Source organism: Phragmites australis, chromosome 6, assembly GCF_958298935.1.
Source record: "Phragmites australis chromosome 6, lpPhrAust1.1, whole genome shotgun sequence".
Taxonomy (NCBI): Eukaryota; Viridiplantae; Streptophyta; class Magnoliopsida; order Poales; family Poaceae; genus Phragmites; species Phragmites australis.
Window position 1 is genome coordinate 6,634,153 of NC_084926.1, and position 14,842 is coordinate 6,648,994.

At 43.9% G+C, this 14,842-nt stretch overlaps 2 protein-coding genes across 2 annotated transcripts; both read right to left on the reverse strand.

Annotated features, from left to right (window-relative positions):
• Window positions 1-602: 602 nt before the first annotated feature.
• Window positions 603-1,819, reverse strand: LOC133921373 (uncharacterized). The gene has a single exon (XM_062366214.1). The coding sequence runs from the start codon at window positions 1,319-1,321 to the stop codon at window positions 917-919; it is 405 nt and encodes a 134-aa protein (XP_062222198.1). The 5' UTR covers window positions 1,322-1,819; the 3' UTR covers window positions 603-916.
• A 2,689-nt stretch (window positions 1,820-4,508) lies between these two features.
• On the reverse strand, window positions 4,509-6,307 carry LOC133921374 (uncharacterized). Its single transcript, XM_062366215.1, has 2 exons — window positions 5,870-6,307; window positions 4,509-5,062 (listed from the first exon to the last, which is right to left on the reverse strand). The coding sequence occupies exons 1-2, from the start codon at window positions 6,210-6,212 to the stop codon at window positions 4,734-4,736; spliced, it is 672 nt and encodes a 223-aa protein (XP_062222199.1). The 5' UTR covers window positions 6,213-6,307; the 3' UTR covers window positions 4,509-4,733.
• Window positions 6,308-14,842: the final 8,535 nt, after the last annotated feature.

Below are 14,842 nucleotides of genomic sequence, written 5' to 3' on the forward strand. Positions count from 1 at the left end.
CCAAGGAATCGACCTGCAGAACCGCGTGGTAGTGCACTGCCAAACTGCCAATTGCCATGCCATTCTGTGTGTCAAGATTACGATATGTCGATAAGTTCGTGTTTTTACTTCCAATCTCGAACAACTGAGTAGAGAACTAGTAGTTGGCTAATTCAAAAAGAAAACTTCGAATTTTGCATGGAAATATTCAATTCAGATTGGAATGCAAGCTAACAAAAGACATTAAGTATAGATCGAAATTGGCTAAATTTGGATGTCCTACAGTCTCACCAAGCCCGAAATAATTCGTATATCGAGTTTGCATTTGCATTTCCGTATACAATCTATCAGTTACTTGTCTTATTTCTCATATATGGTTACGAATAATCAAATCGGAGTATAATCCAAGTTGAGCTAAACGTACTCAGATATACTTTCCTTATCCAAAACTAGCTATTCCCAGATTCAGTAGCTGGACTAATCGAACAGACTATTTCTATTTTCATTTTTCATTCAGCATGATCTAAAAGAAGAGCAGATAGCATAGTCTGTAACAGATCCACAAGACAGCTCGTGTGTCCCTTTTTGTTTCCTGAACTTGATAAATATAGATGGAGTTTCAATAAAAGCAAAGAAAGAAGATGCACTAGATGAGGAAAAATTGCAGGAACTTCTGCTAGTATCACCAGTAACCAGTGTTGAAAGTAAATCTCTGCTACTGTGTTACAAGCAGAGCGAAATAGTATTCAGCCTTAGAGCAGCTTAACAAGGTAGCTCTACCTTGTACCATTAGTTCAGATACTTGCGTCAAACAAAAATTCGAGGCATGCAATCAGTACATGCTTGCTTACATTTTTCAGAACTGGGAAGCTAGTAAACATGCGAATTTGGCCAAAAAATTTGAAGGCTACCTGGTACTGAAAATTGTATGGATGCTTCACTTGCATTCTAGTCCGGCCTCTGACGCTCGCCGGGGCTTGTTTTTCCTCCTGCTTCCAATCTGCCTGAATCCATTGGTCCTTGCTGATTCCTCACTGCTTGATCGAACACTAGAATTATTTTCTTCTAGGACAAGATTAGAGCCCTCTTTCAGCGGCCTGCCTCTCTTGTTACCCGCAGCTGCAGTGTTGTTCTTCAGCTTCGGATCATCAACTTCCTCCTCATCGCCATCGACCTTTTCTACAAAATTTTCAACGTCTGTTTGGTCGATCTTGTCGGCAAAGCGTTTTTGGGGCCTTCCCCTCCTCTTTCTTGCAGGCACAACTTCTTCACCACTGCTTCCTTTGTCTTCATGGCTCCTGTCGACGGTTGGTTTCCTTCCTCTGCCTCTTCCTCTACCCATTGATTCAATTTCAGCAGTGCTAAGATTGATTAAGGCGACTACTGGAACTGGAGCTGCAAGCTCTGCTGCTTCTGTTTATCTGATTGCTCGTTGGAAGTGAAGTATCTCAAAGAGAAAACTTGTTCTTTGATAATCCAGCCAAAAAGAAGATATGCTACAAATCTGCAGACATAGTATCAAAAGTATGCTGTGGCATCTAATTAGTTCGTGCCCAAAAATCTTATTGTGACGTGTAAGAATGATTTTTTTCTAAAGAAGAAGATTGAGCTACGAGGTCTATTGAGATCCATGGCAATCGAGAATCGATAAATTCAAATCAAACAGCATACATATATCCAAATGAGAGATATATAAAACAGCAAGCAATACGCATCGAATCAAAGATGAACTAAAAAAAAGACAACTTTTTTAATTTCTGAGAGAAAAAGAGAAACAGAAACAAGGGCTGATTCAACAGCCAACCCGTTTATTAGATTAATGGATTGATGAAAAACAAGAATCTTACCTTCCAAAAAGCTTGCGTCCACTCCAAGCAGCATCATGCATCCCATTTCTCCAAGTCTGTTGGCTAAAAGATGGAAGCTTTGCTGGTGGTGGATGAAAAGAAACGCCCAGTATCCAATGGATCGGTGGTAATATTTGGTTCGCGATGCCAGAGGTACCGCAGATCGGGAACCTGCAGCAAAGATTGAGATGCGGTGTGCGGGAAGCAGGAGGGTTTCTATCAATGAACAGCTAGCGCTCTGGAGTTCTGGATGGTGGTGAGCTCCAATAGCTGCTGGGGCAGCAGCACCGGCTGGGGTTAGAGAAAGAAGGGCGCAGAGAGGGATTTGGTTCTTTTCTTCGGTTCTTTTAAATACTTGTTGGGGAGTCATTAGCTATTTCTTTATGCTTTTATTTACAGTCTACCAACCGTTGAAAAATGAGAGAGAAAGAGAGAGAGAGAGAGCTCAGCCTCTTGCCAATTTCTAGGTTAAAAAAGGTTCAGCAAGAAGGATCCCTAGGGACGCGGTTAACTTTTACCATGATGGGATTTTTGTTCCATGTTGGTGGAAGTTTTAACACCAATCGGACTAGTTACTCCAACACCTGACAATCTGACATCCTAGGCCATTGCTTCTTTCCGAGAGTAGATGCCAGCCACAGTTCTCTCTGAACTTGGCTCCAGGTGAACCATGCTCCTGTAACTTCTGGTTTCTTTTTATCTGAACTTCGGGTTTCAAAGAGCAATCTTTTGCAAATTTTTAATGATCTTAACCGAGTAAGTTTTGTTTAGGCATCATTCTTTTCAACAGCTCAACAATGGTTAAGCTTTCAGTTTTTTATTATTTTAATATGTACTTCCTAGTGTAAGCCATGGCTAGTCTTGTTTTTTAGAAAATGGAAACTCGTTCCATCCTCTGCATTATATAATGCATACGACTGGTTCATTATTACATAATATTAGCAAATTGCTGAGAATCCAACGGAAGCAAATAATAGACCATATGATATATGATATATCATCCAACACAAAGCCTATTGCTAAAACTCCACTCATTGTTGAAGAAGTCGGCTAGTCTTGTTGTACTAGTATTTACCATGCTGCTAGTGTTTTAGCCGTAACTGGGACAACACTATCAGCACCCATCTGTAAGAGGGCGTTTCTACTTGCCATACAGGCGATTAGACAAAGCGAAGACCACTTCAGCCTTTTGTGGCAAGTGGCTGTATTAAAATGTACTGAATCCTGACACTATGATTGTTTTTCTTTTCCCTTTGCTTTGAATCTGAACTCATCTTCTTTCTTTCACAACTGCCGACTGTGGTATATGGATTTTTTTTTGAGAAGTTTACTTTTTTTTTTCTTGAGGAATGGTATATGGATTTAGATCAAAGGTTACTTTATCCAAATCAAATGCCCCAACTGGGAGGGGAGCAACTTGTGAGGAGCTGTGCCTGTACTACTGACACCTGCAACGGCACTGTCGTATTTCTGAATGCATACCCTGTATATTGACACAATTTTAAAGCGTTGGAGAAAATGTACTTGCTGCTCTCGGTGTCAGATCCTTGCTGAATTATGTCCGTTTCTCCTAACGCTAGCCTGTGATCTGTTGCCCTGTATGCATACCCTGTACATGCTTGTTTGGACACAGCTGTTGGTTGACCAAACCAAATTTATGAAACGCTTCTGCATTCTGCACTGATTCAGTACAACTGAAGATGAAGTAACTTTTACGGAATTCAATAATACTATCTGCAGAGTCTGTTTTCAAGAGAATTCATTTCCATATGTATGCCAACGATGATGTTAGTTAGCCTTCCCAGTTGGACAAGTTCTTAAGCATACTAAGCTGCATCAGGATACATGAGATGGACAAACATAAGCCTGCGTGTCTCATCACCGTATTTGTGTCTGCATGTGCGTTTCATCAGCATGGCATCAGCTGGATGCAGATTACACCGAGTCTGAGCAGCGGATTTTGCAAATAAAGCGAGGCAGATTTGGACCACGCCCTCGAAGGCACTGCATCCTCACACCATCTGCCGACAGAAAGAGCAGGAAATTATCTGGGCACAGACCAATTTACAGGAGGATTACATCTAGGCAGGCCGTGTTTGAGCAAACCGGATCCAGCTTGGACAGCCTCATGTTCAATTCGAACACAGTCCGTTCCCCTGTAGAATTTGATCATGTGTTTCTGATGGCAGGATGGCATGCTCAAGAACAGCAGGATGACAGTAACCTTGCAAGCTTCCAGGTATACGGTTGCTCATCATATGTGTTTCCGTAGCTGAGGAAGAAATCCCTGAAAACCAACTTTTTAGTTGAATTTATCACTGCCGGCCGAGATGGTTCGGAAGAATATAATATGGATTTGCAGAGTTCTGTGCATCTCAGCTCTTCATTCATCATCATTTATGAAGGTTACTTCTCACCAGCTTGACAAAAAAGAACAAATCACGAGAAGACAATAGCATAATCTATGATAAAAGATCCCATGTAATGGACGGTTTCGGATTTCAGAGTGACAGATACCATACCTGAAACATGTAACATGCCTGAATCGGTTATCAAACATCGGTACAAAAATCTGGACGTGTAAGGATAGTGACCGCTCACAGGTAGAAGCATGGGTTTATAAGCATCTTGGATGGGAAATATCTGGATGAAGTTGATGATAATGATAGTATAGGAGTGCCATGATGGAACTGAGATTTTTCTATAAAGCTTGCATTTGAAAGTCAGATTACATCGGCTTCAATAAAAAAAATTACATTAGAATACAACAGTGTACATCGTTTCAAACAACAACAGACAGTGCACATGTGCAGGATGAGAAATGCACACCATGAAGACACTATTCAAATACCATGTTTTGCTCATCACTATAATTTTTTGCAAACATGCACACAATCACAGTTAATGCTATTTGGGCAAGGATTTGATAAAATTAACAATAAGATCTACCATCTGGGCATCAAAAGCAGGGCCCTCCATTTGGAAGTGGCCAGCTCCTTCAATCAAGTGTGTATCAACCCATCCAGCCGCAGACTTGAGCTTGTTTTGCAACTGTTTGACGCTTGTGAAGCCGTCTTTGGTCCCCATGATGAAGAGCTTTGGTTTCTCAGACTTGAGTATAGCATCATGATGCCTCCCGAATAGGATTGAGGCCATTAGACCAAACGGGTACCCAATACTAACATAACCAATCACCTGATCAGCTTTATCAACTGCAGACCCTGCAATTGGCGCCCCTGAATCAGGAAGTTGCAGTTAGATACATGTCCAAACACAATCCAACAGCTGCATCAGTGGCTGAAGAAAACTTCTATGCTGAATAATGTCATCTTGATCATTGTATGCAAACTATTTAACTGACCTTCGTCCAGTATTCAGTAGCAATTGCGGTGCACAGGGGTGACATAAATAAATTTTAATAGGAGATAAGGAAGCCTGTACTGGGTACAAGGCAGTCAGACGAAGCGAACATAGCATTAGCAAGACGCACAGCACACCACATTAATCACAGGCCAGACTAATTGTTAGTCTGTATTAGAAGAATTCTGTCTAGATATGTATAACAGATCTAGCGGCAACCAAATAGGAACAGGAGGAATTGCTAAAAGATAGTGTTGGTAATCTAACAAGAAAACATTTTGCCATTATATCTTCTTAAAGATAGCTGCCAAATATTCAAACCCCAAATAGAAGTAGATGAAGGGTTAACACCTAGCCACTAATGCAAGATTCAATGTTTTGAGTTCATAGACTGAAATAACGAAAATCCATGAGGCCAAAAGTTTGAGCTTCCTATGTTGATGCAGTACATCAACTGTTACTATTTGCTTGCAGGTCCAAACGAGTTCCAAATGAGTTATCAATTTGTATATTCCATTTGATCAAATACAGTTTCAGAAGAGCTGTAGCTGTTCGGTCAATTTGTTCTAAATGTGCTACGGTTCACCGAGAACAGCATTGTGGTAACCTGGACAATTATGGACAGCGAGAAGGTGTCTTTGGGGGACGGGGGTGGGGGGGGGGCAGAGGAATGAACAACGTACCAGCGGAGGATCCGACGAGGAGGACGCCGCGCGGCTTGATGTTCTCGGCGACCCATCGGCAGACGGCGACGACATCCCCGACCTCGGTCGAGCCCGTAAGAGATGCCCGCCCCGTAGACCTCCCCGCCCCCCGCATGTCAAAGGTGACGGCGGTGTACCCCCGCCGAGCGACGCCCTCGGCCATGCCGCGCAGCAGGCCCTGCACGCCGCCGAGGATGGTGTAGGGGTGCACCAGCACCACCGCCACGTCCTCCGCCCCCGGCTCCTCCCCGGACGCCGGCGGCTTGAACAGCCGCACGCTCAGCTTCGCGCCGTCCCCGGCCTCCACCGTCGTCCACTCCATCGCACTCACTCGCCCAGTCCACCTCGGTGAGTCGAGCAGCTTCCTGTCCCGATTCGATCTGTCTGCTCGGGTCGGGTCGGGTCGGGTCGCGTTCGGGGCCTCGTCACCCTTAACTCCGGTTGGTTTCGGGTAGGTGCAGGTAGTTGCTGAGTTATTGCTGCATGGGCCGTGAGTTATTGCTGCATGGGCCGTGATTAGGATATAGTCGTCCGTTCAACTGGAAGAATAAGATATCGTCCGTTGAATCTGTTGAATCTTTTGAGCTTTATGGTTAAATCGGTCTGAATTTAATAAGGATGGGGACCTAACAGCCACATCAAGGTGTTGGCCGTTCATCCTATTGAACGGGTGAGATCTTTCTCGTAGCGTTTCTCTGTAGGCCCACTAAAAGGTCCGTCGACCTTTTCGGAATATATGACGTCGCGCGTGCTCGGACGACATCATCACTCTCATTTGGTTTGCGCCCAGCCAAGAGAAGAGGCATGGAGGGCGCTGAGAGAGGGAGGAGAGGGGAGGGGAGGGAGGAAGAATAGAAAGCGAAATCCTTATGGAGGAAAAATGTAATTTTTTTACTCTGTATTTTTACAAACTTAGGAGAATAACCACTAGTATTAGATTTTAACATAGGTTATATGTTAGATCTAGGATTTAGATGTAGGTTAGAATGTAGATCTAGGTTTAAAAATACCGTTAGACGTAGTTTAACTACTAGATTTAGTTAGTAGATATATGTTAGCAATTAGATATAGTATTTAGACATAGGTTATGTATTAAATGTAGGATTTAGTCACAATTTAGATAGAATTTAGGTAATAGCTGTAGTATTTAGAGGTTTTAGATGTAGCTACCTGGAGACTTTTTTTTTACAACGTAGAGTAACTGTTGGATCATGATTTTAATTAATGTTGCAATATTGTACATGTCGGTTTATATTTTTTTTTTCTATCAGAATAATGATAGGGTTTTATATCAATAAATGGTAGGTATATCGGATAAGTGAAAGTTTAAGTGTACCCACTTAGGGATAACTAAGTTTGGAGAAGATACCTGCATGATGTTGTGGAAAGAAGTTGGACACCTATGTTGCTTGTGCAATGAAAGAACAAGGAGGGAGTTGGTGAAATGCAGGATAGGGGTATGTGAAGGAGGAGAAGGGTGATGAGGGTGGTAAATTGGATGTTTGAGAGTCATTAGATGTTCAAATTGACCCGACTGGTGAGGCAGATGAGGGGGAATAAATCTCTTCTCTAATTGAACAAATGGAGCGGGATAAACTTGAGGCTGATGAAGCTCCTAAGTATGACACGTATGATGATGAGGACAATCCTCCTATTCCCGCGGACTAGAATAATCTAAACTTTGACAACTTTGTGGTGAATGAGGGGAATTAGGTGTCTTGAAAGTATACGTAGAATGAGGTGACCGAGAGGCTAGGTACCCTATCAATTAGGCCATGAAGGATGTTGTGATTCAATGGGCGACATCGCTTTGACGACAGTTTTATGTTGTGAAATCAAGCACGAAGGAATATAATGTGAAGTGCGTTAAGGAGGGTTGCCCGTGGCGGATGCACGACTTCAAGGGAAAGTTGGTTGAGTATTAGAAGGTGTTGATTATGGTGGACCACACTTGCACACTGGACAAACTTGATCCTAGCCACAAGAACATCGCATCAATCTTTGTTGTCAATGTGATGCACGCCCAAATTATGAACAATCTATACTTGGACCAGTGTCTATAATGAAGGCAATTGAGAAGTAGTATAAGTACACTATCAACTACAATAAGGTATGGAGGGGGAAGAGAAAGGCAATTGAGATGAGGTTCGGGACCTACAAAGTGTCATATCATAGGACCCTCTGATCATCCTTAGAAAAACAGGCAGCCTTGCTTCATTTTATCCCGAATTTGGGCCATGCTCTTATCATCCTTTTGAGCTTCTCTGATCTCATCCAGGAAGGTGCATTTGATCTCCAAGTTTATAAGGAACCTCTCTGGGACCATTTTAAGTCTAAGCCTTTAGAATTCATCACAAGTATGGTATTTTCGGGCTTGACCATAAGACAATTGCATCGAGCTTTTTGACTCAGTACATCGGTAACCACATTCGCCTTGCTGGGATAATAATGAACTTCTAGCTTATAGTATTTGATTAACTCGAGCCATGTTCTCTGTCTCATATTCAGATCAGTTTGAGTGAAGATGTATTTGAGACTTTTGTGGTCCGTATATATATGGCAAATATTTCCTAGCAGATAGTGGCGCAAAATCTTCATAGTGTGCACAACTGTTGCAAGCTCTAAGTCTTGGGTTGGGTAGTTATCCTCATGACGCTTCAACTGGTATGAGGCATAAGCAACAATCCAACCTTCTTGCATGAGGGCACATTCGAGGCCTATGCAGGAAGTGTCATAATATACATCGAAACCCTTGTCCACTTTAGGCTGAGCAAGAACAGGATCGAAACCCTCTGTTTCTCGATCACTCGAATACACTTCCTTGCTTCAATAGCTCAGACATTGGCTTGGAAATCTTGGAGAAGTTCTCGATGAACCTACGGTAATAACCCACAAGTCCGAGAAAACTCCAGATGTCGGTGACAGTCTTCTGTTGAACCCAATTAAGAACTTCTTGCACCTTGCTCGGGCAACAGAAACACCGTTCTCGGATAAAACATGACCCAGAAAAGCAACTTCTTTGAGTCAGAATTCACACTTGTTGAACTTGGCATAGAGTTTTTGATCCCAAAGTAGACCAAGAACAACACGGAGATGCTCAGAATGTTCCACTTCAGTCTTGAAGTATATAAGAATGCCATCGATGAAAACCACGACAAACTTGTCGAGTTCCTACAAAAAGTCTGTGTCATCAAGTACATGAAGAACGCTAGTGCATTAGTCAATCTGAAGGATATGACAGTGAACTTATAAAGCCCGTAACGGGTAGAGAAAGCTGTCTTTGGAATATTCTCTAGTCGGACCTTATTTGGTGCTAGCCCAATCTCAAGTCAATCTTGGAAAAGATCCTGGCACTGGTCAGTTGATCGAATAGAATATCAATCCAAGGATTCGAATACTTATTCTTGACAGTGACCTCGTTCAACAGATGGTAATCGATACACATATGAAGAGTTTGATCATTTTTCTTTACAAAGAGCGTCGGACATCCCCAGGGTGATGAGCTCGGACGGATGAAACCCTTTGAAAGCAACTCCTGAAGCTATTTCTTCAATTCTGCTAATTCATTTGGCGACATTCGATAATTCTTCTTCGAAATTGAGGTCGTACCGGACAAAAGATCAATAGAGAATTTCATTGCTTGGTCGGGTGACATCCTAGAAGTTCTTCTGGGAAGACATCAAGAAACTCACTGATAACAGGAATATTTAGGAGATCTGTGGCTATGGCAACCTTCAAGGCATACATGTGGAGACCACCCTCTCCAAGGTGAAGAGAAATCCACACACCACTTGGATTCTTGAGAGAAACCACCCTTGTGGCGCAATCAATACAAGCATCATATTGGGTTAACCAATTCATTACTAATATGATATCCACTCTCTAGTATCCAGGAGGATCAAAATTACCAAGAACAGAACTCCCTCAATGAGTATCTTGGTCTTAGGAATAACCCGGTTAGTTTGTAACATATGTAACATCTTGAGTTTTAGTATGTTAATTGATTGCAAATTTCGCTCCAAATTAAAACTTTTTGTGATTAATTAATCTAACTAAAATCAAGGAATTATGTATATGAATATATATATACTGGTATGTATATATTCATATATGTTAGTTTGGCTAAGTATTCCAAAATGCACTACTATAATTTCTAAACTTCTCCGTACATTAAATTCATTCATGTGAATTGGTTTATTATTTTTATAGTTCTTATTGTGGAGATTTGAAATTGAATGTCTCTCAATTTCAAATCTATTCTTAAATTCTATTCAATTCAAATGCAATTTGAATCATTCAAAACATATTCAATTCAAATACAAATTGAATTATCCCAATCCGATCCAATTCAATTCATTCATTGAATCATCATACAATCCAAATTCAAATTTGAATCTCATAACTCAAATGCCTTTATTCAAATTGAATCTTTACACATCCAGTTTACAATTCAAATACATCAATTCGATTATGACACAAATATCTCTCTCAAGATCTTTCACTCTTTCTCTCACATCTCTTCACTGATCTCTCTCTCACTCATCCTTGATCTTTTGCTCAGGCAGCAAAATTCCTCTCTCAGCTCTCACCGGCCATCACTGCTCTCCCTCTCTCTTTGTTCATCTGCACCGGCCAAATTGCCCCATGCCTCTCCATGATCTTTCCATGAGCAGGCAACTTTCCCTTCTCCTCCTCCATAGCTTCACCTACAAGCCATCTGGCCATATACATATACACAAGCACATGGCACCAGCCCCTCACAAACATGGCAGCAACACTCCCCTCTGCTCCACTCTCCTCTCCCAACACCAGGCAACCACAACCATACACATACAAGCATACACACATGCGTACAACACATAGAGCACACACACGGCACAAGCAGCAGCAACACCGGCCCCGTCTTCCACTCCTCTCCACTCTAGCCCTTCCCAGTGGAGCTACTGCACGCACCATCGCTACGCATTGCCGTGTGTGCTGTCGCCGTGCTGCTGCTGACCTCCAAGCGTTGCCACGCTGTTGCTGACCCGCACCGCGTCACCACATCGTCATGTGCATGCTGCCATCATGCCGCCCCAGTGAGCCTCCCTCTTCTTCCTCCACCCTTCTCTGCTCCTTCGCACGCGCTGCACCTCCGTCCTCTCTCCGCCATGACCTAAATTCGAGCCATGGCCATTGAGCTTCGAGCCCCGGTCTGCCTTCCTCCTCTGCTAGGTCGAGACGCCTCCGTCCTGCGAGTGCTGCTGTTCAACCACGTCGTCGCATCCACGCCCTCCACCGCGTCACGTCACCGGCGCATGTGCCGTTCTACGCGAGCCATCGCTGGCCAGCTCGCGTTGCCGCCCGTGCGCCCATTCACACTGACGCCGTGCATGTTGTTGCTCACTAGCGTGCAGCCGCTGCACCGTCGTCACCGCCTGGCTATCTCTTAACCGCACCACACCTTCATCGCTCGGCCTCGAGCCTAGCCTCTTCCATTGCGCCATGCACGCCTCCTCCCGTGCCGTGTCCACTCGCCGCTCGCATCGCGCTGCACTGCATCGTCTCTCACCGTCCTGCACACGCACGAAGAAACCTGCCGTCGGCAAGCTAACCCCCTCCGGCCTTCTCTCTCTCCCCCACCACCGCCTTCTCCTTCTACTCCGATCAGCCACCCATCCTCTCAGGCCACCTCCCTTCCAACTCTGGCACCGCCCCCTTTTCCCAGCGTCGCCTTCACTCCGGCCTCCTGCTCCTCGGCTGACCACCTCTCTTCTTCCCCACCGGCACCTCTCTCCTTCGCTCCTCTCCGAGCTGCACGTGAAAAGCACCCGGCCAACCTTATCCCTTTGCCCTCCTCACCACCATGCAGGCCCATGGTTGGGCTGGCCCTTGAGCCAGCCGGTCCATGATGGACTGCTCCCTACGCCCACCCTCGGTCCACCGAACTGCAGACCAAGTCCACCAAATCTGGCGCACCATGAACCCCACCTCATAGCTCCCTTAGTTCAGAAAATCCCATAGACCAAGTCTGCAGAATAGTAACATTTTTGTTTTTCTAGGATTTCTTTTCCAACAAATATTTCGAGCACCACATCTCCTCCATTTCAACTCCGATTTCAACAACTCTTTCACCGAAATTCATCTAAATTTGAGATCTACCTGTCTATCATAGTGTGATATCCTATAGGGCTCACTTGGTTTTTCATTGGGTGTTAATTGTTTCTTCTCTAGTTGTCTGTTATTGATTGTAGTCGCGTTTGCAGAACCAAAAGACTTCGCGGAGAACCCAGAAGATCCAGATTTTGACCAAGGCTTCGAGGAAGACTTCGAAGGGGGACAGTCCTATTTCCTTGGTCATATTGAACATATGTTTTCAAATAATCTACATGATCCGCTAAAATTGGATTTATTATCGCATGTGCTATGTATTGCATTTTCTTTCAAACTACTTGTAGTAGTTAATCCTATCAACACTGTAATGCCTTACATGCCATCATCCAGAATACATATCATCCTAGGAGTACCTGTTATTAGATATATTAATGATGGGCGGCGCCTTGATATATAGCATGCTTAGGATGGAATACACGTCCTCGGAGATGTCGCTTTTAAAATACGTCTCTTCGGAGATATCGATTTACTGTTATCAATGATAACTCATATACCATGAATCATTGCTGGTTCTAAATTCTGTGATGGTTGTGAAATCCTTAATGTCGTATGGGATATGGTGGGAGATGTGTAAAAATGGGTGAAAACTGTTTTGGCGGAGGCAAGCGGGATAGTCTTCAGAGTTGGAGGCTATCTTATACGTTTGGGGCTTGAGGTGATACTCATTGCCAATGCTGAAGATGCCTACCCCGGCCGCTTAAGCACCGAGTCTTGGGCTGTCATGCTAAGCTACCCCAGTGTAATCATGCATCCTGAATGGGCAGGACTTGACTCTTCTTTTATCGGACTGGGTTGGGCATAATACTAGGAGGCCTGAGAGGCAACGTTGAGCCAAGTGTCTTCAGGTTCTGCGCGAAGGAGTTTTCGCCCCAGTCGATCATTGGGGGGTCTGTCCTCTATATGAGACCTAAAGAACTCGACGTATCATGTAGAAAAGCCCAGCAGAAAAAGTGATTGAAGTGTCTCAGTATGATTCGCTGCTCTGCCTGCAATGGATGGAGGCTGAGTGTATCGCGTGGGTACAGTGTATTACCTCTGTAGAGTGTAAACCTATTTGAATAGCCGTATCCACGAACATAGACATGTGAAGCTTTGTCCTCACTTGATTAGTCTAAGGGATGAATGTGTCTTTATGAATGAGTGTGTGAACTAGATGTCCATGTGATGAGGTTTCTGGCTCGATCCACCAGAAGTTGTGTGGTACTAGAGGTACACCAGATGTGATAATAGGGACTGCAGAGTGAGGTGTAGCCTCTCTCAGGACCGAAAAACCCTAGATATACTTGATGTTTGGTTTTGAATGATTTAAACTATTTTAAAGGTTAACCGTAGAAATACAATGGAATACTTGCATAAAACTGATTGCCCTTCTTTAAAACTAAACCGTAAATCCTTGTCCTTATGTCATCCCTTATGCATCTATCGAACACTTTGAAGTAGTATAGAACTTGCTGAGTACCTTTCATACTCACTCTTGATGTCATTTAGATTAAGAAACCGACATTGACTTCACCGAAGGTGAAGGCAGTGTTGAAGAGTAGAGTTAGAAGTTACGTTCGCACCTTAGCTGCTTGTGGCTTTGGGTAGTCGCTGTTTTTCACTGTGTTTTGTCGGCTGTCTAGCCAGGTTTGTAATTTATATTATGGTTTGTAAACCTTTTATACTTTGAACCATAATACTTATGTACGAAGTTTGACTGTGATACTACTACTGTTATACTGTGCGTATTAGCTACTTGATCCAATGACTGATACAAGAGGTACAGGAGATCCTGGGTTCAGAGGGCCTTACAATCGGGCGCTTCAATGTGAAAAGCAGTAGGTAGGATCTCGGTGAATATACTGTTACTCAAAACATAACCATCCTTCATGAATCAATGAGATGCACCCGAATCAAAAAGAACAACTACGAGGTGAAAATTCACAAGCAGCGTGCCGACTAGCACGCTGTCATCCTCCCGAGCTTCATCGGCATTGCCGTGGTTCACTCGGCCATGCTTGGGAACGTGCCCCGTCTTGTAAGCTTGGGGAAGGGGTTGAGCTGATAGTGATGGCCTATGAGTAGTAAGCATGGCTCCCGGCTTCGGGAAATAGCAATCCCGTGCATAGTGACTGACACGGCTACAATTGTAATACGAGCCACCGAGTCCATCTATCGCACTCCCCTAGGAACTAGCGGGTCTTGGAAGCTGCCCTTGTGGAGCAGAGAAAGATGGGTATCTCACTATCCACATTAGTCATGGAGTAGTCAAAGACAACTTGTGAGATAGAAGAGGTTGACTCTCCATCTGCGTATGTTGAGAGCTCCCGCCCATGGAAGGTGACAAAATCCTCTTATGCTTTTTTCTCCTTCTGGTGGTTCTTCAGCTTGAACTCAACCATGAGGGAGGTGTTCATTAGCTTGTTGAAGTCGGTGAACTCATGAGTCGACAAGCGGTCTTGCATCTTGGAAGAGAGACAATTCACAAAGTGGTATTGCTTTCGCTCGTCGGTATTTACCTCATCCAGCGCATACTATGCAAGGTGGTTGAACACCTGCACATACTCCATCACCGACTTGTCTCACTGCTTGAGGTCTAGAAATTCCTACTTTTTGATCTCCATAATCCCCTTGGGAATATAATAATCACGAAAGCCTTGGTGGAACTCCGCCCAAGACACCTAGTGGTTGGCGGCATGTATGGCCAGAAAGTTGGACCACCACGCGCCAACAGAGCCCTAAAGCTGATGGGCGGCAAAGAGAGCCTTCTCGTGGTCCTCACATTGGAGAAGTGTGAGCTTCTACTTGATGGTTTGGAGC

Bases quoted from the DNA above. Each gene is read 5' to 3' on its own strand.
- LOC133921373 (XM_062366214.1), bottom strand. From the start codon at position 1,321: ATGGGTAGAGGAAGAGGCAGAGGAAGGAAACCAACCGTCGACAGGAGC.
- LOC133921374 (XM_062366215.1), bottom strand. From the start codon at position 6,212: ATGGAGTGGACGACGGTGGAGGCCGGGGACGGCGCGAAGCTGAGCGTG. The intron at 5,063-5,869 runs GTACGTTGTTCA...TTCCTGATTCAG, and splicing joins CCTCGTCGGATCCTCCGCTG to GGGCGCCAATTGCAGGGTCT.